Source organism: Anabrus simplex, chromosome 2 (genome assembly GCF_040414725.1).
Source record: "Anabrus simplex isolate iqAnaSimp1 chromosome 2, ASM4041472v1, whole genome shotgun sequence".
NCBI classification, from domain to species: domain Eukaryota; kingdom Metazoa; phylum Arthropoda; class Insecta; order Orthoptera; family Tettigoniidae; genus Anabrus; species Anabrus simplex.
The window spans coordinates 323,213,243-323,239,246 of record NC_090266.1 but is presented as its reverse complement, the minus strand read 5'-3'; the positions used below and the strand labels follow the sequence as shown (position 1 = coordinate 323,239,246).

Genomic DNA, 26,004 nt, shown 5'->3' with positions numbered 1-26,004 from the left:
AAGGGCCATGGCCTACCAAGCAACTGCTGCTCAGTCCAAAGGCCAGCAGATTACGATGTGTCACATGGATGGCACGACAAATCCTCTCAGCTATTATCTTGGCTTTCTAGACTGGGGCCACTATCTCACTATCAACTGTACTCACGTGAACTGAATGGATCTCAAGCCAGTCCTCAGATCCACATAAAAATTCCTGGCCTGGCCAGGAATCGAACCCGGAGCCTCTTGGTAAGAGGCAGGCACGCTACCCCTACACCTCAAGGCTAACTGGATACCCTGTGTAAAATTTTGAAATATTCAACTAGTGTGACTTACGCCTTGGGCATACCTTCCTAGATTTTAAACAGGTGTCTTCAAGGTTAAAAGGTCTGTTCTGTGGGAAGTTATGAGAGACCATCAAAACTTCAACTTGAAGCAAATGACTTTACATGGCAGTAAAAGCCAACTGAATATACAGGGCTCCTCGTCAAGGGAATTCCCAGCTAGAGAAGACTTAAGATGTGGTGGTCCAATATCCTCTTTTATTTCACTTCGTTCTAAAGCAGTCATAGCCATAACCACAAAACTTGAAGGCAATATTTATAACAGACCACTACAAATTCCATTTTATGCAGGTGTTGCAACAGGTAGAAATGAAGAAGTCTTAAAATCAGTATTTGAAGGATTTGAAACATTGCGACTTCAGATAAAAATTTGGAACAGATGCAGTATACCAGATTAAGATAAGTCAGCTTATAGATCTTATGCATTTAAAAAAGTCATTTTTTTACAATTTGCTTTACATCACTTTGACACAGATAACAGGTCTTATGGTGCCAATGGGATAGGAGAGGGCTAGGAGTGGGAAGGAAGTAAACATGGCCTTAACTAATTTTCAGCCTGGTGTGAAAATGGGAAATCATGGAAAAAACCATCTACAGGGCTGCCGATAGTGGGGTTCAAACCCACTATCTCCCAAATGCAAGCTGATAGCTACATGACCCAAACCACACAGCCACTTGCTGGGTCTTTATATTCTCCTCCGAAAAGCAAAAACAGTAGTAGAAAATTGACGCTGACACTATATAAGACCATGAACAGACACTGGGGATGTATACAAGTGAGGCACGCCAGCTGACTGATATAGTGTCGCAGAAACTCAATGTGTGGGGAAAAAACCTCTCCCCAGCGAAACATGCAACCTTCGCCCCAATGAAGTTGATAGCCGAGCCGCAGGTGCAACCACATCGGATGGGTATCTGTCGAGAGACCAGACTAAAGAACGGTTCACTGAATGGGGGGGGGGGGGGGTAGCAGCCTTTCAGAAGTCACATGATTGACTGATATGGCCTAGCAATAATACTCACGATGGTGGGAGAAGAAAAGTCAATGATTTCAGCTGGAAAAAAATCTGCTGTTTGGAAGCGAAGGATAACAACGACAAATCTACCAACTGCACTGTTAGATTTCCTTTTAGCAAAGAACATTTCCAATACAGAACATCATGTCAACAGTTTTTTCCTGAGTTAACAGAGATCACAGTCTGGAATACTTTCTGTCCTCAAATGGGCCTATTTCTTGTGCAAAATTTTAAAAATGATTTAAGAGTTAGGGAGAGTGACACCAAAATACCCTTCGTAGGCCTATATAGGTTACATTTTATGACCTGGTAGATTTCCTTCTAATGGGTTATCAGTGAAAATCCCTGCACAAGTGTATATCCAATTCTCACCGTATTAATTATATGATTAATTAATTATCTGAAAACAGAACTAATACTTTTCAACCACACCTCACAGTCTTAACCATGAAAGTGAGGAAGTGTATGCATCTGCCCAAACCACCTTGGGTGGGAACAAACCACTGATATTCTATTCCTCGTTTTGTCCGTGGATGGGGCTGTGTCAAATTGTTGTATGCCAACCTTCCCCTACCACTAAATTTCCTTGTTAATTCTCAGCTCACTTTCTGATTGCTACTTGGGAAGTATTACTAAACAATTGCCAATATGTCTGCAAGTGTATAAAGTAAAAAGGTGTTACAATTTGTGTAATGATAGCAACAGAGCTGAGTGTATTTTTGTTTGAAATATGCAAGCAAATATGACCCAAAAATCTTTAATATATGACTGAAAAAGGAAAAAAATATGACCTCACATTGTACTGTAATTGATTAATTGAGGACTATAAATGAACTTATGTCAGTTTTGTTTGTTACATTCAATTTCTGTTAATCACAAAGTTCTTCTTTATCTTCAGATATGGCAGCACACGTATCCTGAAAAATCAAGAAATAAATTATAAACTATTTAACTAGTTCTGAATCGGCAAATTTCTATAAAAATGATGATGAAAATATCCATACCTGGCCTTAGTATTCCTTTCTGGCAGTGAAATTTCACTGGATGATCATGTGCATTTTCAAACTTTCGAATTTGAACCCTCTTTGGTAATCAGAATGTTTCTGTACCTGGAGAAACTCCGCTCAATGTCACAAGATGTTATGGAGGCAAATTTGAACACGGTTATGTCCTCTGGAGAAAACTGCGCTGAAAATCCCCATATGTTGTATGGTGTCCACAAAGAATGTCAATTATCTTACAAACTATAGAATAACATTCCTTTGAGAACAGCACTATTCAGTTTTTCAGAATTTTTTCGGCCATTTCACCCTTCCCTTTCTTTAAATCATGCTCAATGTTCTTCACAATATCCAACGTGTCACTTAGTGGAAGCCCCACAGTTTCAAGACAAGTGACTGCTCTTAGCATCACACTGAAATTCGATGATATGAATGCCAAATTTCCAACCAAGCTGGTAGAAGTAAACAAATTTTGCACAATCCAGACAGATGATGAATCGCAAGGATCAAATTCCTGAACAACCGTCTTGAAAGAATCGTAATTGCTGCAGAAATTTTGAACAGCATCGAGGCAAGTTCCGCAATGTGTAAGGACAGGCTGAGGTTGAATAGGCAGAGCAGGAGTAGTTTCTTTCAACTTTTGAACTCGAAGGGGTGCCTCCAGGAATATTTTCTTGCTATTTGCAATTAACTTATCTACTTCAGGGTAGTTGATCCGAACCTCTTTGGCCACTATGCAAAGCATGGGCAAGGCACGTTACGTGGAACATTTCCGATAAAGTGGATTTAGTCCTTTGCCTGCCTACTTTTTCTTTTCTTCTTACCACATCTGACCACAGTAACTTCATAGCATCATCAAACAGCAATGCAATGAAGGAATGATTTACTTTCTCTAAAACTGCACACGTCAGGAGAAACTCATTACTGGGCTCATCATCTTCCTTTCAAATAATAAACATTTTTTATCCATACTGAACTGAGATTACAAAGCTTAAAATGTTTTAGGGTCCACCTAATTCAATACTGTACAATTTGTTGTCTACATGTAATTACATCATATTACGTTTATTCAGGACTAGTTTCGGTGCTATTCCACGTCATCATCAGCTGAACAAAGGTGTTGAAAAACTGGCAATCATATAAACATTATAAATATTAACATTTTCACAAATTGAAATCTTATGATATTACACTTTATATGAATATATGTATAGAAAGATACAATGTTACAATGCTACGGCTGAAACTTAAGGCCTTGGTCACTTCCTTCCCAGTACTAGCCCTTAACTATCCCTTCGTTACCGTAAGACCTGTCTGTGCTGGAGCAACGTAAAACAAGTAGCAAAAAATAATTTCTTGTCCATCACAAACTTATGTACTGACTAAAAACGACTGTTGGACATACAGTTTAAGATTCTGTATGAATGACTTGGATTTTCATAGCATTGCCGTTTACCATCAACACCATTGCATAAAACAATATCTCCACATAAATCAGGTTAACTTTAGAAGGTACATGGACCTTAGAACCACCATATCTCCACACCCTTCAAAGAACTTGCTTATGAAGCAATAAAGTGATCTTCTACCTTAGCCTGAACATACCTTTTAACTTCAGTTACTAAAGCTATAAATAATAATAATAATAATAATAATAATAATAATAATAATAATAATAATAATAATAATAATAATAATCGTATGGCCTCAGCTACCGTGTGCAGACATTTCGATTTGACACCATCTGGCTGTCTGCTCGTCAATTTCGACGTTCCGTTTTACTCTAGGTCCGTTAGATGGCAGACAGAGTAAACCGGATCTCTCTTGGGCGTCTATGGCTGAGATTTAATTAATTTTGTCGGGTATATACCAAATGTATCACCAGAGATCTTTTACATGCCAACATCGTACGACATGGAGTGTCGAATGGACTTTTTTCCGCCCTTCAAAAATCCGACTACCTCTGCCGGGTTTGAACCCGCTATCTTGGGATCCGGAGGCCGACACTCTACCACGGATCCACAGAGGCAGCTACTAAAGCTATTAACTTCTCATACTGTCAATACTTGCCGGATCTCAAGAAGCAGACCATACAGGTTACACAGGAAATCAATAATCATCCAGTATTGTAACAAACTTTGAATATAAAATCTACTGCTAGTAGCAAAGCACTTCCTGAAAGAATCAAGTAACTTGGAAACATCTGGATACAAGCATACATCAGCATTTTGATAAAAAGTTGAACAAAAACTTTAACTTCCTTGGAACACTAACCACAGGTCTCTTGATTACTAGTCAGCTGTACTATCTTTCTGCCAAAATGCAGCTTTGATGAAACTGAGAAAACTTGATGGATGACAAGTGATGAGTGACCATATTACTCATAGTTGTACAGGATATATCTAAACGGACTTGACACACTACTGCCATCTGCGAGATTCAGCTGGAACGCCAATGCAGCTGTTTTAAATTAACAATCTCACTAAACTGAAAGAACAGGAGTTTATCAGGAGGTGCAGCAGGAAACAGGGATCTGTGTTATCAGATTTCAGAACATTCCAGTGAAAAGCCCTGATACCTGTACTATGGACTTCAATGCATTTGGAATCTTGAAACATCTGAAATATTCTTGTACACACACCCTCATTGGCCTTTCTTACATCTGTTGTAAGGAATAGGATAAGACTCCCATGCCTGTTCTCCAACACAATTTACTACAATGGAAACTATGATGTACTGTAGAGCGATAGCCCACAATGCTGGTGGTCCAACGGAACACAACCAGTGAAGGCATGGCATTTCAGGAGGAAGGAACACTGTAAAAAGTGTTCAGATTTATCCTGAACAGTCTTCTGCACATGCTCCTGTAATTCTTGAAGAATATATTTGTTAACTAAGGTTATGCTTACAAGGAGACTCCCACTGTCCAATACTTGTACAATTTCTTAAAGCTAGTTTATTGTTTACATGACATAATCCAGCTTAATCTCTAAGTGTGATACTAAACAGAACATGTTTCATTCCAATTATGGAACATCTTCAGCTAAAAGATTTATCAAAAATTGACAGAACAATTAAAATATATATGATGATTATGATGATGAGATAAAATGTTCATTCATGTTGTGTTAAAATTTCCAATAATAAGTCAATGTCCAAATTAATTAATAAAATCGGCATAAGGGGTCTTCTTTTTAGGCTGGAGAAGTATATACTCGTTGAGTCTTGAAGATAAAATTTAAGAATATAAAAGATTTTCTAACATACGATTTTCAGGGGAACTTTTGAGAACAACCTTAGTTGAAGTTGAATCTGAAGTTAGAATGTTGTGATAAGTCTGAAACATGAAGGAATTAAGTAAGAAGGGAGATATTTTAAATGAGAAAACCTTGAAAGAATGTATGTATGTTGGTGAGGTGTATAAGGATTCATGAAATTGTTTACCTCATAGTTGGTCGTGTTGTGTTGTGTTGTGTTTAGCATCCTCCCTTACACCGTGTCTTCAACTGACTAAGTTCTGTATGTGTGTGAGGAGCTTGTGGTAGCCGAGAAGCGGAAGGAGAAGCAGGGGGAGTAGGGGAAGCAAGGGGAATGCTGTGTGGGGTGGAGCTAACAGAGGAAGCGATGTGATAGGCGAAGGAAAGCGGAATGAGAAGCAAGGGGAATACTGTGTTTTGGAGCTAACTGAGAGAAGACGTGTGGGATGTTTTTCGGGATTCTTTTTTATGGCTTTTCTAGATAAATCCAATTCGGTAGCCTCTTCTAACAATATATTGATATTCTCTGTTATTTCGTGAATATTCTGGCTAGGGTTTTGTGTCTGATCAATCTCAATATAAATATTTTCCAAAATATTCATTAATTTACCTTTGTTGTTTAAAGTTCACAGAATGGTCAAGTCTTTTTCTAATGTCGTAAAATTATGTTTATATTCTGTCATATGTCGACTGATAGCCGATTATTTCCCATGTTTCTCAGCATTAATATGTTCCTGGTATCTTACTAAGAAATTGCGTCCTGTTTGCCCAATGTATGAATTGGCACAATTTGAACACTTAAGTTTACTTTGTTTATATCCCCGAATTTAAATATCTGTTATTACTTGCAATGCTTTGGTAACTGATATTTAAATGTTTATTATTATTATTATTATTATTATTATTATTATTATTGGTGCGAAAAGCAATTTTGAAATTAAGTCTCTTAAAAATATTAGTAATCTGGTAAATGTTCCCATTATTATAAGTGAAAGTGGCAAAGTTTTTCTTTGAATGCTCTTTTATCAGCTGCGTTTGAGGTTTATTCTTATTTTATTTATTTTTCTATGTAGTATTTTGTGTATCCGTTGCTTATCACTATTTTGTAAATGAGATCAATTTCTTTTCGGAAATCATTTTTGGACAAGGGGATGTTAAAGGCTCTATTTAACATGCTTGAAAAGGAACTCCTTTTATGTGCCTCAGGATGGTGTGAATCTTCTCGAATTGTATTTATAGTTTGGGTCGGTTTTCTAAGGTTGAAAAGGCTAAATTTTCTTCTTTTCTTTCAAAGGTTAGATCCAGAAAATTTAGTTTCTTGTTGTTCTCAGTTTCTAATGTTAATTTTATGAAAGGGTCCAAACTGTTAATATGATCTATTAAATTAGCACTACTATTGATTTGTTCATCTATAATTGCAAAAATGTCATCGACAAACCTTAGCCAGATGGTAATACCTTTTTCTTCATTTAAAATTTTATGTTTTTCTAGATGGTCAATGTATATTTCGGCAAGGATACCTGACACTGGGGATCCCATTGGGAGACCTCTCTGTTGATATACTGTGTTACTGAAGGAAACTTAATTACTGTTGAGGATAAATTCTACGAGTAGCATAAATTCTTCAATTTCATGGTTTCTAAGTTTCTTATGTGCCTTTACGTTGTTCTTAATTATATCTAGTTTCTTTTGTGGGGATGGTAGAATACATATCGGTAACGTCGAATAGTTTTAATTTAGTGTTCTTAATAATTTTGCAAAGACTATTGAATCTTTGATTGTGGTTCCACGTTGGAAAGTATAGTGGTTTTTTTTAGAGAACTATTGATAAATTTAGAGGTTTTGTAGGTAGGGCTGTTTTTAAGGTTAATGACTGGTCTCATAGGAGTGTCAGGTTTGTGTATCTTAGGCAAAGCTCTTGCTGTCAGTAGTCTTAGATTCATATTACTTAAGCTTGATATTTCATTAAGGATGAAATTAATGTTTTTAAGTATTTGTTTTAGTTTTCTTTGGACAGAGTTAGTAGGGACTGTTTTGATTTTTGTAAAAGTATTATCTGAGAAAAATGATCTGGTTTTGCCTATGTACTCTTTCTTGTGCACGATAACCGACACATTACCTTTGTCCGCCTTTGTGATTATAAGGTCATCATTTATTTTTTTTTGTTTTTTTTTAAGCCTTCAATGTCTTTAGAAGGCGAATGGGGCGTATTATATTTTTCATGTTTCAGACTTATCACAACATTCTAACTTCAGATTCAACTTCAACTACGGTTGTTCTCAAGAGTTTGTAACTGTTCGCTCTCCTCATCAAAACACTTGGGGAGATGAAAGTTATTACCTTGGGACACATGAATATCAAATAAACTATATGTGGCTTGCCCGCAAATTGCCACGCAAATAGAAACAATTAACATTCCATGGTTTCCCATTTCTCTATGTGATGTTTGGGCGCCAGGGTTACAGTTTTAAACAAAACTGTAAACCAAAATTTATATTTACTAGCATAAAGACTTATACTTAAATCACAGGGGTAGGAATTTAAATAATTAACCATTAAGTATCGCTTAAGAAACAAAATTAATGCAATATAAAATACAAATGAATTTATTATACAAAAAAAATGAGATGAATCGGAAAAGTTCCTTAAAGCGTGGAGGAATTTAGAATTTACTTTACTGAATTTACTAATTGCTTGCTTTATCTAATTGAAGCTCACCAATTGCAGCTTCCGTTGAAGTCATCTCGTTCTCTTCTTCTCGATGTAGAATTTGCTCCATGGACATCCTTCCTTCCTTCTCTGATATGGTACGGGCTATCTGGACTAGCACTCCCTAATTGCCTAGTCTTTAAATTAGACATTGGCCCTATACTTGTAAAAGCTGATCAGCGTTGATCGTATGAAGAGAAAATTCAGATATATTAATTTTTCCATATTAGTAGAAATCTCAATCCAACTGAGCTATACTATTTATACGGTACAGACTTGTACCAAATTCCGTGGACTTGAACTAAACATAGTTCTACGTCCAGAAGATTTACTGAATATAACACAATCGCCATAAAAGTAAAGCCGTAAGCTTGTTTCGTCTCACGCAGATCTGATAACATACCCGCAGCTACGTACTGTATCGAAGCGATAACACATTGTACAAAAATAACTATGTCGCGGTGCGACCACACACTGTTTCAAAAATCAATAACGTCGTTCACAGTAGATGTTCTAACAGTAGATCGGATGACAGCAGAAGTAGTAGTTAGGTGCCGTTCTCGTGGTGAGAATCTCTATATATCCGGGCTCACCCCCACTCTTGGTAACAGTTCAATCTCAAAACTCATATACAACGAAGTATCCGATTCGTAGATCGAATTATCAACTCCCCTTCTCTTCTTTCTTGACAAGTCCAGTAGGCGTGGCGATGATGTAGCTGACCAGCTTGCAAGCCTCGTGCGCAGGTCGCTGTTTACTAGCCTTGGCTCATGAGTTAAACCCAGTGAGTCATGCAAATTTCCACGCTCAAGAATAACCTTTCCGTATACACAAATATGACATGAAATGACAAGAACTATATTTCAACATATTAACCAACTCCAATACATAATAAATTCCTATCTTTCATAATATAATAAATTCCTTTCTTTCATAATATAATAATAAATAATAAATGATGTTATAATATATACAATATGATTGCAAAAACCTAATTTACAAACGCTTGACGTAGAATAAATATGTTATTACGAATAATTGCCGATGGCGGATAAACTTGATATCAAATGATATCGCGTAAAATGATATTATATTAAAATTAGTAGGGCTGGAGAAGCCTGGACGGTTACAAGTTCCTCCGACAATCATATGTTAGAAAATCTTTTATATTCTTAAATTTTATCTTCAAGAGTCAACAAGTATATACCGTACTTCTCCAGCTTAAAAAGAAGACCCCTTACACAGATTTTATTCATTAATTTGGACAGTGACTTGTTGGAAATTTTAACCCAACATGAATGAACATTTTATCTCATCATAATCATCATATATATTTTAATTTTCATGTCAATTTTTGTTAAATCTTTTAGCTGGAGATGTTCCCATAATTGGAACGAAACATGTTCTATTTAGTATCACACTGAGCTGGATTATGTCATGTAAACAATAAACTAGCTATAAGAAATTGTACAAGTATTGGAAGGTGGGAATCTCCTTGTAAGCATAACCTCAGTTGTGTTGAACCAATACGGGACAAAATATGAGATTTATAAGCTGGAATATATTTGTTATAAATCAAAGAAAAACAGCATGTAGACGCCACACTAAAGCAAAATAAAGAAACTAGAGAGAAAAAGTCAAAGATGTAATGCTACACTCTCGAGCAGCGCAACACAAATATATATATATTTATTCCAACACCATCATTGTCGTCATCTTCACTGTACAAGGAAGAATTCTTTTTTTCAAAATGGCGCCCGGTAATGACGACATAGTGTTTTATCCTCCGAGTAAATTAACCGTAAAATGCGACGAAAAGTGCGGAAAATGTCGAAGATTAGTGAAAAATGGAATGTTGTGTGATTCATGTGATCGATGGTGGCATTATAAGTGCGGAAATTGCCCTAGAAACGTAAAAACTAATGAAAATGTTGAATGGATTTGTGAGCAGTGTGTTCGGAATGTTGTAGTTGGCGACGGCGTTGACGATGAAGCACCGAAAACAATCGATGAGGAATATAAAAGTGCATTAGAAATTATAAACATTCCACAAAAGGACAATGAGGCTCTTAAAGTTGAAAATCAGGAATTAAAGGAAAGACTGCGATCGCTAGAATTTGGGACTAGCCAATCTTCGAGTGATATACCGGTACCAGTAACAAACTCGAGCACGTGGTGTCAAGTAGTTCGTGGATGGCCGGCTAAGAAGAAATCTGCAACTGAATTTCCGGAAATAAACATCGGAAAAAGGTTTTCTGCCCTAAATAATTTAATTCTGGAAGAAAGTGATCGCGCGCATGAAACCAAATCATCGCGATCCGCTGCCGTTGCCGTGCCAAGGTTAAAATTTAGGACTAGAATTCAGATTCAAGACCCAGTTAGGCCTAAATCAGCAAAGGTAGCTGTGTTTGGTGATAGCCAAGGAAGGGGAATTGCGGGAGTGATTAACGACGAGAATATAGCAGCAACCGGAGAAATATATCCAGGAGCTTCTATCAGCAGTGTCCTGGAAAACGTAGAAGAAGCAACTAGGAACTTCAGGAGCGGCGATGCAGTGCTTATCATCAGTGGGACGAACTATGTAGCTCACGACGACGCCAAGAATTTAAGATCACAACTTAAACATACACTAGGGAAGCTGACCCACACTAACGTCTTTGTAGTGAACGTGCCCCACAGGCATGATTTGAGTAGACTCGTGTGTAAACATTGAAGTGGACAAGGTCAATACAGATATTGCTAAAATTTGTTAACATTTTCGGAATACTCAGGTTATTGAATGCAGCAGTTTTGAGAGATACTGTTATACAAAACATGGCCTCCATCTAAACAATTCAGGTAAACGAAAGATAGCAAATATTGTTCTAGATTTTATTAATCTTAAGATATGTACTGTAAAGCAGGCAACGCCCTTGAGTTATAATACTGACCAGGAAAACTAGTAGAAAGAGCCAGCTGTACTTCAAGCTGGCTCAGTCAACTAGAAAAAGAAACTCAGGAAAGTAAGGAATTTCAAGTTACCCAATTGCAACAGTCCAGTTTTAGGGAGGAAGGGGGTCTGAGATTGCTCTTGGTAAACTGTCAAAGTGTAGTAAATAAACAATTAAAATTCAGTACATTGATGGAATCTTATGAGACTGATGTGGTGACACGAGTGGAATCGTGGTTGAGAGAAGGGGTGGGTAATAGAGAAGAATTTCCAGAAGGGTATACAGTCTATCGTAGAGACCGAGGAGATAAAAACGGAGCGGGGGGTGTTTATTCTGATGAAGGAAACTTATTGTTCACATGAATGGTTTACCGATGAAAGGGATGAAATATTAGGGATAAAATTAGTTTGTGATAATATGAAGGAGGTGGGAATTATAGGAACATACAGGCCTGGAAGAGAGGAAAGAGATGTGGAAATATTTGAGAAAATAATAGATTATACTCATAAAAACAATAATAATGATATGGTAATAATTGGGGGAGATCTAAATTTGCCTGAAGTTGAATGGAATGGAGCTGCAAGTGAAGCCCATGAACAGAAACTGGCAAATAAGTTAATTTGGGAGGGAGGATTTACACAAGTAGTACAAGAACAGACTCGTCTCAACTTGTCTCAATAACTTCCTAGATGTATTCTTGGTTAAACCATGGGAAATTGTTGATAAAACTGAGGTAATTGAAGGAATAGGAGACCATAAGGCTGTAATAATGGATGTAGGGCTCGTACCAAAAAGGCTTAATAAGAGGGTTACACAAGACAAGAAATTGTACAGAAAAACTAAAGTTGATGAATTTGGGACTTACCTTAAATCACAATTCAGTTGCTGGATAAGTGATGGGAGTAATGTGGATACACTTTGGGCTAAATTTAAAGGAATCATTTGGGAAGGAGAGAAGAGATTCGTACCTGTTAAGAAGGGTAAAATGACCTCAGACCCAGTTTATTATACAAGGGAAATAAGAAAATTAAAAAGAAAATGTAGAATAGTAAACAGGAAAATCGAAGAAGGTAGGGAGAGTAGAGAAACTAGAGAACAGCTAATGAGGGAACTGAATAGAGTGAAAAAGGAAGCAAAAGAATTTTATGAATGGCATACTTCAAGAGAGTAATGACCACAAAGGGAAAAGGAAAAAGCTGCATTCATATATCAGGAATCAAAAAGGAAAAAGAATCCAAATTCCTACAATGGTGGGAGAAGGGGGTGAACACTATTTAACAGATACTGAGAAAGCAAATCTTTTTAGTAGGGAATTCAGAGATTCAGTAGATGATTGCCAGGAGTTGGAAACCAAAACAGAAGATAGAGAGGGAGAGAGACAGGGAAACAAGAAGCTTCTCATTCACAAATGAAGATATTCTCAGAGATATTAAACTGCTTCAGCAAGGATAAGCAGCAGGAAGTGATCAAATTACTGGGGAGGTATTAAAGACAATGGGGTGGTACATAGTACCTTATTTAAAATTTCTCTTTGACTATGTCATAAATAATAATGTAATACCAAAGGAATGGAAGGAATCTATAATAATACCAATTTATAAAGGAAAGGGTGATAAAAGGAAATCAGAGAACTACAGACCAATCAGCCTGACCAGTATAGTTTGTAAAATACTGGAGAGTTTAATATCAAAGTACATCAGAGGGATATGTGATGATAAAAATTGGTTCATGAGGAGCCAGTATGGATTTAGAAAGAAATTTTCTTGTGAGGCACAACTGGTGGGATTTCAGCAGGACATATCAGATCAATTGGATTCAGGAGGTCAGTTAGATTGCATAGCCATAGATCTTTCTAAAGCCTTTGATAGAGTGGAACATGGAATATTATTAAAGAAATTGGAGGGAATAGGATTGGACGTTGGATAAAAACATTTCTAAATTCAAGGGTTCAGAAAGTCAAAGTAGGAAATAATGTATCGCAGGAAGAGAAAGTTTGGAAGGGAATTGCACAGGGTAGTATAATCGGTCCGTTACTTATCTTAATATATGCAAATGATTTAGGGAACAATATAACATCAAAAATAAGATTGTATGCAGATGACATAATTGTTTATAGGGAAATAAACAACATTGAGGATTGTTCAGAATTACAAAGGGACCTTGAAAGTATCCAACAATGGGTTGAAGAAAATAATATGAAGGTTAATGGAGGCAAATCAACTGTTACAACTTTTACAAAGAGGAACTTTAAAACTGAATTTGAATATACTTTGGATGAGGTAGTTATCCCAAAAGATGGCAAGTGCAAATACTTAGGTGTGAGATTTGAAAGTAATTTGCACTGGAAGGGTCATGTGGATGACATTGTTGGGAAAGCATACAGATCGTTACATGTCATAATGAGGCTACTTAAAGGATGCAACAAAGAGTTAAAAGAAAGAAGTTACTTGAGTATGGTTCGTCCATTATTGGAATATGCAAACAGTGTTTGGGATCCTCACCAAGAATACCTAATAAAAGAAATAGATAGTGTGCAGAGGAAAGCAGCAAGATTTGTAACAGGGGATTTCAGGAGAAAGAGTAGTGTATCAGAAATGTTAAAGGAACTTGGGTGGGAAACTTTAAGTGAGAGAAGGGAGAAAACTAGACTTATAAGATTATATAGAGCCTATACAGGAGAAGAAGCATGGGGAGATATCCGTGAGAGGCTTCAGTTGGAAAATAATTATATCGGCAGGACTGACCAAAAATATAAAATTAGAAGGAATTTTAGCAGAAGCGATTGGGGTAAATTTTCATTCATTGGGAAGGGTGTGAAGGAGTGGAACAGTTTACCAGGGGTAGTGTTCGATCCTTTTCCAAAATCTGTACAGATATTCATGAAGAGAATAAACAGCAACAGAGAAAATAAATGAAGTGTTAGAGGGCATTCGACCAGTGCAGGTTACTGTAAATTTACAAAAATGTGTGTGAATAAATTAATTCCATCCCCTGGTCTAAGGAGTTTGGACAGCCAAAGTAGAGGACTGCCTGTAGGGGTGAAGTACAGTGGGGACTTCGAGGGCCCTGGGACTGCTACGGTAGCTGTAAAGGCCCTTCAGGAACTCTGAAAAGTGGTGGCAAAAGGGGCTCTGGTTAAGACGCAGCAGGTCGTTATGCTACTTAGGTTCCAGAATGGGTAAAAAAAAAATAATAATAATAATAATAATAATAATAATAATAATAATAATAATAATAAATAAGTACATAAATGCAATGTAAATTTTAATCTTATACCAGTTGTATAGTATCATTTGAAGTAATTCCACATATTGTATATCAGTTGACTATATTTGTAAGTAGTACAGGAGATATTATAAGAATTTTGTAAACAATATAAATGTATTAAAGATGAGCTGTGTGTTTAATTTTAAAAAATTGTTAGCGTAAATTGTATAATATTGTATTATAGGAAAATTTTGTTGTCTTGTTAATTTAATATTCAGTGCTTGACAATAATGTATTTTAGTGTAGCATTTGCCACCGAGGTAGACACCTCATTTGCAAATAATTTGATTGATTGAATACAGAGTGTCCAATGTGAAATGGATTCAGTTTCTTCTCACAGCAAAACTTTAAAATACCAGAATTTTTATGTAATCGTACTCAACATATGATAGTTATACCTAGGATATGTCTGATATTTCTCTCTATTATTCATTTTTCCAGCTTCACTAATTGCCATATAAAATACAGATTTCAATTAATTTTTTTTGACTCTCAAGCTGACCTGAAAAAAATACATAAAAAGCCCTGACTATGCCAGAAGTTATACATGAGAGTACACACACAAAAAAAGAAAGAATTATTTCCATAGCTCAAAGGCCTTGTAAACACAGTATCGCTGAAATACCCTTACATTTCAGAGTAATAATTTAACATTCTTTGTCACCCAAAACAGAGGCCCAACAGATACCTACACATATCCTTTTATTAATAAATTATCTTCTCGTTTCCACCTCACTGTCACCCATGGTATTTGTTACAATAAAACACAAATTCATTCATCAAAGCCCTATTCACAGTCAAGAACATCAATTAGAAATTGGCTTGCAATGTGACTCAATCCTGGCTTGTTGAGATCCTGCTGCGGGTACAGCAGAAGTAGGTGGTGCATAAATTTCTGTCAGTGCAACAGATACCAAAGATCTAAATCCAACTCCAAACCTCTCCAAACTGGTAGAGGACCAACAAGCTTAATTATTCTCTTGGAATCTTTCAACAAGAGAAGGTATTTTCCCATCATCAGCACTCACACGCACCACATTTAACACTCCCTCATCACAGTCATCGACACTTACACGACATGAGGAGGAAAGGAATGGCCATCCTACCTCCATTGAATTCCTGGGATAGTAAACCCCCTTGGTGAGGTCACCAATATCCAGTGCTGGCTACCACACTCACAGGAGAATGTTTCAAAAGAAGATAGCCATTTTTCAAAGTAAAGAAAAACTTCTGTTGTGAATACTCCACTTTCATATGAATGATTAAAAAAATTCTCAAATGGCTCAGGACAATCACACTTTTGGCCTATCAAACTGCTACCAGAAGTTCACTGTGATAGCTCTCATATGTAGTTTCATAACTGCAAAAAATATAAAAAGTACATCTTATGGATAATCTTCTGCATTAAGTCAAATTTAATCAGTTCTGTTGGTACAAACTCATATTTGTCAGAAAAGATGATCCTAAGACTGCTGCAGAACCATGTCCAATGTTTCCACTAGAATTAAAAGAATTTTTGAGTATGACAATTTTATCAACAGCTTTCATTACTAAGGATTAGAAAGAAAAATCCACAACACAGAGGCATTAACCATGACTGTTTTAATGCAAGTACTGAACATTTAAATAACTTGCTACAACACAATCAATGGTTTCATTAATCTTGCAACACTAAGCATGCTCAATAACCATTCTACATAAAATGCACAAAATACTTGTATTCAAATAAACATATGAACAATACACAAAATAATTTACTTTAATCATCACCAACTGAAATGTGCACAACCACTCTAACTATCAGCAAGATAAGAACAAAGCTATTATTAAAAAAATTATGTAATAGTCTAAATCCCAACAGGGTTGTCTCTTATCAACACAAATAGTAGTGTTACTTCTCCTTGGCACACTTCCTGAAAAGGGAGCGTCTTCATGCATTTGGATATTCCTCCGTAGTGTCTGCTATAAATTTATACTTATTCCTAAGGATTAGAAAATATGTGCATACAATTAATACCATTATGGCAGCTCTGTACATGGTCTAGGTATTTTAACATCAAACAATCTTTCTTTCATGAACCATGTATCATAAAAACAAAATGCTCTTCTGTACTGGATCCAAATGTTAAGGACACATGTATGAAATTTTCCATTAACTCAGCTAAAAGTAATTCATTCTTTCCTCTCCATTGAAATGCAGTTAAATGGATGAGAATAAAAACTGCATGCATACATTCTTGCAGTAACTAGAACAACACATTAAGATCTTTTCAATTAATTATATCACAGAAGATACTCTCAATTCTCTTATCATCAGACTAGAGAGTGAAATAAAATTTGTAAATAACATTTAGCAGCTGAATGAATTCTAAGGATCTATATTTAAAAAGCTTCACTGAACACTGACCTGAATAAAATACTCCTCAACAGGCACATTTCCATCACTAACAGTCCAGTTTAAAAATATTCCGTGAGCACCAACAGCAGTTGCGAATTCTATGTTAACTTGAGGTGTCGCTGCAAGCCAAAATGAAATTGAGCACATTAAGATGATAGTAGATTTAGATGCAAAAAAAACATAGAATAATCCAAATTTCTGCAAAAGGTAAGTGATAAAATCTGTATTGCTGAAATGAAAATACAGAAGCATAAGAAATTAATCCTGGGTAAATTTTTAGAAAAATTTCCTCACAAAAATCATGTTTTCTAGCAGTTTAACATTCCACTAACAAACACGTTTTCAACGACACAAAATTAAAATCCTTAATAGCCTGAGTTCAGAAATGACTTACTAAATGAAAGGGGATCTTTTCAGTTATTCTTTCTTACGACAATCTTTAAAAGATTATTTCTGTTCATCTTAAGGCTAGGAGTGTGATAGCCGAGTGGTACAGTCACTAGTTTATCACCAAAATATCCTGGCCAACATATGTGAGACTTTTCAAGTGAAAAGTTACACCACTGTTGTTCGGATTCCATGTAAAATTGAAATAATAACATTAAGTTATTTATTAGACCACCTAATCAATACAAAATCGTCTTGGATGATTTACATAAATTTGTTAACTAGTAGTGGTACATGTTTCGCCTTCCCTGAAGGCATCATCAGTCATAGTCTTAACCTTAAATTAAAAATAAGCGTCTAAATAACATGTAATAATGAAATGAATTTTAAAATCTTGAAGAGATTTGAAGTAAAATAACATTAAAAATAACAATGATGGTTTAAAAATACAATGTGATGAGATATAATAGTGGAAGTATTAACAAAATTAACATTAGAAGGCTGCTAAAATAAGTGCAATGGATAAAACAACAGATTGTTATACAACAAGTAGTAAGATTGCATAAAAATAAAGTTGATAGTCAGGCGGTTATAATTAGACGATGGCGAAAAATCGTATATAATCAAAGTAAAGAAGAGAGAATAAAAGTCAAAGTTATTCCAGAGATCCGAAGTTAATCATGATCTTGAAGATAAAAGAGGAAAGTCAGAGGCATATGGTGAAGTTGTAGAACACGTTGAGGATATGAAGTTGTAGAATAGAAGTTGAACAGTTTCAAATAGGATCTCTATGGACCATCTCAAAATTTGAAGTAATGCTCAAATGTTTGTTTGTTTTTTTTTTTTTTTTTTTTTTTTTTTTTTTTTTTTTTTTTTTTTGCTAGGGGCTTTACGTCGCACCAACACAGATAGGTCTTATGGCGAGACGATAGGATGGGAAAGGCCTAGGAGTTGGAAGGAAGCGGCCGTGGCCTTAATTAAGGTACAGCCCCAGCATTTGCCTGGTGTGAAAATGGGAAACCACGGAAAACCATCTTCAGGGCTGCCGATAGTGGGATTCGAACCTACTATCTCCCGGATGCAAGCTCACAGCCGCGCGCCTCTACGCGCACGGCCAACTCGCCCGGTCAAATGTTGTAAACTGTGAGTTTGTAGATATGAGTTTGTAGATATTCTAGTTGAAAAAGCATATAATAGTGGAATCTGTAAAAGGAAGCAAGAAATGTAGAGTTAATTGTGTGAAAAGATATTTGAAATTATTGAAGTAGAATCGTGTGCACTTACCATTTGACGGTGACAAAGATAGCTTGTAACATTATGAGTTAGAAGTATTTGCAACAGTAGACTTATATACGATTTTTCGCCATCGTCTAATTATAACCGCCTGACTATCAACTTTACTTTTATGCAATCTTACTACTTGTTGTATAACAATCTGTTGTTTTATCCACTGCACTTATTTTAGCAGCCTTCTAATGTTAATTTTGTTAATACTTCCACTATTATATCTCATCACATTGTATTTTTTTTTTTTGCTAGGGGCTTTACGTTGTACCGACACAGATAGGTCTTATGGCGACGACATTGTATTTTTAAGCCATCATTGTTATTTTTAATGTTATTTTACTTCAAATCTCTTCAAGATTTTAAAATTCATTTCATTATTACATGTTATTTAGACGCTTATTTTTAATTTAAGGTTAAGACTATGGCTGATGATGCCTTCAGGGAAGGCGAAACATGTACCACTATTAGTTAACCCTTTCAGTCCCAAATTATTATTTTTGAGAGAAATTTTTTTTCTTGTTTAGAATAGTTGTTTTAGAACACAGTGATCATGTTTAATAACAATTTTCAAAATTTCACAAACAAATTTAGAAAATCCAGCATGTTGCTCTAGGTTAACATTGGGACTCTGTGGTAACATTCAAATGCGACATATATATTTCACAGAGCTATTTACATGGTGTTCTTCTGTACACAAAATTACATCTAGCGAAAAAATAAGCTATTTTTAACATTTTATCACAATATAATTCTACAAAGGTAAATAGAACAATAAATTATGCCTCAAAAACTAATGTTTCTTCAATTACTTGTTATGAAATTCGAAGAAATAGTTCTTAGCTCCTGTCAAGCACAAATTAACACTACATTTAGAGCAGGCAGCTGGGTGATTCCACTAGGACAACATTTACATCAGCCTTTCCTTTTTTCATACTGAGGCAAGTGTGGATATGCATCATACCTTACATCATCGACTGGTCTTGGAGCAAACTCATCTCGACTGTGTAAGGAATTGGACTGTCACTTGGTCAGCCATGCTCTTGATTCAGAACTTTCCCTGCCCTAGTCAATGCTTGAGATATTTCTAACAGAAATTGTACAAGGAAATACATGCATTTTTCTCCTTGGTGCTTTTTTTAATGTTTACCGTACATTAGCCAACCTTGACTACTGCAACAATAATACACCAAAACACAATTCTCATTAACTAATTGACCGATCTAATGTCTATTTTGTATAGCTCAAGCAGCATATCTGCTAGATCTACTCCCCCCATGAACTGATTATATTCTTTCACCGCCGGACTGAGTGGCTCAGACGGTTGAGGCGCTGGCCTTCTGACCCCAACTTAGCAGGTTCGATCCTGGGTCAGTCCGGTGGTATTTGAAGGTGCTCAAATACGTCAGCCTCATGTCGGTAGATTTACTGGCACGTAAAAGGACTCCTGTGGGACAAAATTCTGGCACCTCGGCGTCTCCAAAAACCGTAAAAGAGTAGTTAGCGGGGCGTAAAGCAAATAACATTATTATTATTCTTTCAACACTTGGGGACACTCTTTTCCCACAGTTTTCTTTTCCGACTGGCTCCATCGTTGGCATTTACGTATCTACTGGGTCTACACGGATATATGTAGAAATGAAATGGATTGCCTTCCTACTGAACCTCGGAATGAGGGCAATGTTAAGTTCCTCTTCCACTCTGTGGTCATAGGTGTCTCTTCCTTTCTTCTTTAGGTCATTTTCAGACATAAGCGGACATTCTGTCATTCAGGATGGTACCAACACAAATAATACCCCTTCCTTTCGGGGCAATAGCTAACTGTAGCGAGGAAAAACAATTGTCAAAGTAAACTTTAAAATGTTTATGATCAGGAAGTTCACTTGTGAGAGCCATTACAATGTCGCCAGAAAAACCTAGACCCACATCTTTGCAACTACCCTTCCCGGTATAAAATTCAAAACGATACTTGGGACGTTTTTTCTTTTCTGGGACATGTTCACTTATCTTGTTGTCTAAACTTCCTCCAGCACATTGTTCTCCATAATCTGGATTTGCATCTGTGACCTACAGAACAAATTATTAAATCAAGGCGAGTATGATGTACATAATACACTATTAATATATAGGCCTATATAGTTACAAAATTCATTACTTGAATCACTATCTTCGAAGTCAGAGATTGTCCCGTCAATAAGCTTCTCGAGAACATCCTCTATTTCTGTCTCTTTCAGTGCCCTACCAAAACACTTCATCTTGCTCATTATTGTTTTGAGGTTAGGATATGGTAACACAGTTTACCCCTTGAGTCCCAATGTTGCTTTAGATTAACAACAACTTCAGATATATTTATAACAAAATGATATTGCTAAATTTAATTGTATGTGATACGCACGGTATTTTGAAAGGTTTTTTTTACACAAAACATAATAAATACACTCCTAATTCAACACACCCTCACTTATAAAATGCAGAAAGTAAACACCAAGACAACATCCTCCATGACCATGGAGTGCACCTCTGTCAACTTTTTTTATCTAAGATAAATTATATTCAACTTTTCTGCCATCTCTTGACTGATTATGGAAGCTTATATCTGCAGTTAATTAAGAGCGACATTGGGACTTAGGGGAAAGTAATAAGCTTAGTGCATGTGTGCACTGAATATCATGTTAACCTAAAGCAACATTGGGACTGAAAGGGTTAACAAATTTATGTAAATCATCCAAGACGATTTTGTATTGATTAGGTGGTCTAATAAATAACTTAATGTTATTATTTCAATCAAATATCATCAATACGGACCAAAAATGATATTTATTACATGTAATTCCATGTAAAACTCGAGTCTTGTGCTACAATCATGATATCAACAGTCACATAATACTACAAGCCTGCTCACTTTCCTATAGAGGATGTTGTATCTTTCATCATGCTCCTCAAAATTAACTTCTGCCGGGCTGAGTGGCTCGAACGGTTGAGGCGCTGGCCTTCTGACTCTAACTTGGCAGGTTCGATCCTGGCTCAGTCTGGTGGTATTTGACGATGCTCAAATACATCAGCCTCATATCAGTAGATTTACTGGCACATAAAAGAACTCCTGCGGGACAAAATTCTGGCACCTCGGCGTCTCCAAAAACCCGTAAAAGTAGTTAGTGGGACATAAAGCAAATAATATTATTATTAAAATTAACTTCTAGAATATACAGGGTGTTTCTAAATTCCCAATACAGACTTCGAGAGCTTACAGTGGGGACCAAGCCAGGTAAGTTTATCACAGGAACTTGTATACCGTCTTCCCGCCACCCGCAAAAAACCACCACAGCACACTTTCATAGCTAACGCATTTTCGGTGCTCTGTCCTACTCCTGCTGCTTGTTGTGTTGGTCCAATTACAAGTGGGGCTCGATGCGACTACCACCGACGTCAACACAGACACGGTACCTTGGTACCATGTTCTTGTACACACGATCACCATTCCCTAGTCCTCCAACATCCGCCGCAGCCATAACCCGCGCCAGTAGGTCTTCCTTGGATTCCACAGGGGTCTCGTAAATCAAGGTTTTCACGTGAACTCACAGGTAGTAATCAAGCGGTGTCAAGTCAGGTGAACATGCAGGCCAAACAATTGGGCCACCTCTACCTATCCAGTGTTGCCCAAATCTTTGGTGCACATGATCTCAGACCGCAAGTGAAAAATGAGGTGGTGCGCCACCATCCTGAAACCACGTTTCGAAGCACATGCAGTGGCACATCGTCTAAGAACTCATGTAGTACATCTTCAAGGAATACCAAGTACGCGGCACCCGTGAGATTTCGTAGAAGGAGGTATGGCCTAATAACACATCCATTCAGGTACCCTGCCCAAATGTTCACACCGTATAGCTGCTGAAATTCATCGGGGTGTGCAGCACGCAGACTTTCAGCAGCCCACACGACTCCTGCAGGAATTGAAAACGCCTTCCTTGGTGAACTTTGCTTCGTCAGTGAAAAAGATCTGCTGTGGGAACCGGGGATCATATACACAATGATGCAAGAAACACCTGCAGAAGTGGGCTCTTGACGCAAAATCCTGTGGCTGCATTGCCTGTCACCTGTAAGGGGTGGTATGGGTGTAGCTAGTGCTTATGCAGAACAAACAGTTGTGTGATCCAAATTCAGTGACCTCGCTATGTTTTTGGTACCGTACTCATAGTATCGTCCTCTTCCACTGTGTGAAGTACATACTCTTCGAAGTTGGGTGTGCGGCGCTGCCATGGAGCACCACAGTCGTCTTTGCTGGCGGTGAATCTACCCGTCTCCGAGGCTCACTGATACACCTTGGCAAAAGGGCGTGCAAAGGTGTCCGGCAGTGTGGAAAATGCTCCCAATACAACTGACGAGCAGCTCTCCCAGTGCACCAAGCTTCACCACACAATATCAATGTCGGCGTATTCCGCAAACGTGTACGCATGGTCAGCAGCAACACACTACCAATGAACTACCCAAAGTACAGTACAGTACATACAGCTTACTGCTGTGTATGTAGTAAAAGAATTACTGCTGTACTGTAGTATGAACGAAGATCACAAGCACAACAGCAGGTACGACACGTCTCTATATGGATCACAAACTCAGCTGAATGGCATGGAATGTCAACAAACCTGCAGGAGTATGGGACATCACGTGATCGTTCAATGACGTACGTACTCTAGTCAGTGGCACCGAAAATGCAGGAGATTTGAACGTGTGCTATGGTGGTTTTTTTTGCAGGTAGCAGGAAGACGGTACGTTTCCGGTCACACGTTCCTATGATAAACTTAACCGTCTTGGTCCCCACTGCAAGCCCTCAAAGTCTGTAATCGGAATTCAGAAACACCCTGTACTAATAGTTACAAATAGAGATAATCTGTCAAGAAGAAAAAAACATTACCAGTATAATAGGCAGAACGTTAAATGCTTGTTAAGAACACTTGCGTAGTTTTTAAAAGAAATGTAATAAATAATAATAATAATAATAATAATAATAATAATAATAATAATAATAATAATAGCAGCAACAACAATGATAATTTTTTTTCAATCACTCCCATATTTGCCCTACTTAACATCTGGCCAACATTTACACGTTTTGCATTAGTGCTTAATGAATCCCACAGGAGGTAATCTCAGCCTTAAAGGTCTGGAATGTGGGTTAGGACATTCTTATCTCTAGTAAATTCTCTGAATTTACACACCGTGTTTGCCACTCAAGACAATCTTTTAGATTATCATTTATCACTAAAAGTGACTCAAACAGCGCTGTGATCTTCATGCTTTATATCTTCTTCACTGAATATTCTCCTGTAAGTATCTGGAGAAATGGCAGCTCATTCTTCCTGTGAGTATAGAACAGTTTGTGCATTGGGTTGTTTGGATCTGGAGGGAAATCAGTGTTCTAATTCATTTCAGAGATGCTGCATGGTATTCATGTCAGGACTCCGGGCTGGTTAGCCCATTTTGGAAACCTTACAGTTCACAAACTATAACTATGCAGACCTTGCCTTAAGGCAACTGATAAAGACAAATGTTAACTCTGATTTGCCACATAAATCCAAATTGTACTGTACTTCCCCCAAATTCCACTCATGGCACTATGCATATTCCACATATTCAACTACACCCAAACCCTCTGCTGGACTACCTCATGGTATAATGAGATTCATTAGTTTAGATGGCACTTAGCACAAAATAAATATTTGGTAGGTGGGCAACTGCTGGAGTACAGAACTCCACTTCTCTCACATCTCAACATACAAGCTGGCTGAAAAATTAGTAACACTACAGAACTCCTTGATGATTGTTTCGCTTCATATCTGGTGACGGTAGTGAACCACCTGCTTTAAAATTCAACAATGCTTGTCTGCTATTGGCCATGGTTTTCTTGTGTTGTGCCTTCATATTTCCAATTCAACTAACTAACTAACTAACTAACTAACTCACTAACTCACTCACTCACTAACTCACTCACTCACTCACTCACTCACTCACTCACTCACTCACTCACTCACTCAATCAATCAATCAATCAATCAATAAAGAAAGAAAGAAAGAAAGAAAGAAAGAAAGAAAGAAAGAAACAAAGTTTAAAGTGAACCAACCGATTGTGATGGTAGTCCTTGTTAATGAACAGCACACGGCACTGTGTCTCCTTTTATACTGGTAAGTGCAGCAACGGTGAGGGAAATGAGGAGTGAGATGGCTCTCCTTGATTTTCTTACCGATAAGTTATTAAATACACCATAATGGTCGAAATAATAATTTTAAAAGGGTTATTACACAACAGCTTGCTATGCCCACTGAAAAGTATACACCAACCAACATGCCACACATTTACAGAGGTAGGTTCACTTCCATACCATTAAGACTGAAGATCAGACTGAATCAAGCTAATGAAAGTTACAGACTAGTTCTAACCACTCCCACCTTCATTTCTTTTGCAGGCAGATTTATGTAGAAGCACTATTCAAAGAATGTACACAACGAAAGGATCTTTATTACCTTATTTACTGGTTTATTTTTGTATTATAAGCAAGGTTGTGATGGAAACTATTAATGCTGCATACCATGTTGCCCAATAAAGACTATAATTTTATTTCTAGTATTTATCATTCATTCACACTAGTGAAAACTCATACATCAGTGGTATGACTAATAACAATCACATAAATATTAAAAGTAAGATTGTCAATGGGGACCTTTGCATGAAAACAAGGCAGGCTTGAATTCCACTGAAAATGTCCATTATGTTACTAAGTTAACTGGCCTGTCACTTTGATCAGCCAATGTGATATCTTCATGAATAAAGCACATACCATTTTATAGATGTGGTTTTTGTTAAATATACATATGAAATATGAGTACATACTACATTTATGTAAGAATTTAAAAGTTATAGCAATAGAAGGAAATCATTTGTAAGTAGCATCAAAACAAACTGCTCAAATCTGTTTTGAGTTTCAAATTATTATGCAGATTCTTTTTAATATACCCATGAGCACAAACTGTATGGATTGAATTTCTTATAAATCTCATTATTTAAGCAACGTTAATCAAATGGATACCCAATGCAAGTGAAATTAGACAATACTTCAAAACCGCCCAACTTTACTGAACACTACATTTCAACAACAACAACAACAACAACAACAACAACAACAACAACAACAACAACAATTAAGGGGCAGATTTCTATGGAATGTCATATTTGTTCTAAGAGCGTTATTTTCAATTCTAACTATGTAAAACCACATATGCAAGTCTTCTGAAGGCAATTTTAGGGTATTTATTTGCCTTAGATGTCATATTTTCTTATCTTTGTGAGATATTGGTCATATTTCTGCTTAATTCTATATAAAGTCATAATTTAGTCATATTCCATAGATTTTTTTACTGCCAATCCAAGAGTTTCTGTG

At 36.7% G+C, this 26,004-nt stretch overlaps 1 protein-coding gene across 3 annotated transcripts in view; it reads right to left on the bottom strand.

The window, feature by feature from the left end:
* Ptp69D (Protein tyrosine phosphatase 69D) overlaps positions 1 to 26,004 on the bottom strand; it is a 976,604-nt gene that overhangs the window by 730,602 nt on the left and 219,998 nt on the right. For 2 of the 3 annotated variants that reach the window (XM_068226166.1, XM_068226167.1), the window contains one exon: positions 16,911 to 17,020. In XM_068226166.1, coding sequence (XP_068082267.1) covers positions 16,911 to 17,020 — 110 coding nt within the window. Of the gene's footprint in view, positions 1 to 15,609; positions 15,825 to 16,910; positions 17,021 to 26,004 lie in introns of those variants that run through there. The other variant, XM_068226168.1, reaches the window with a different exon arrangement.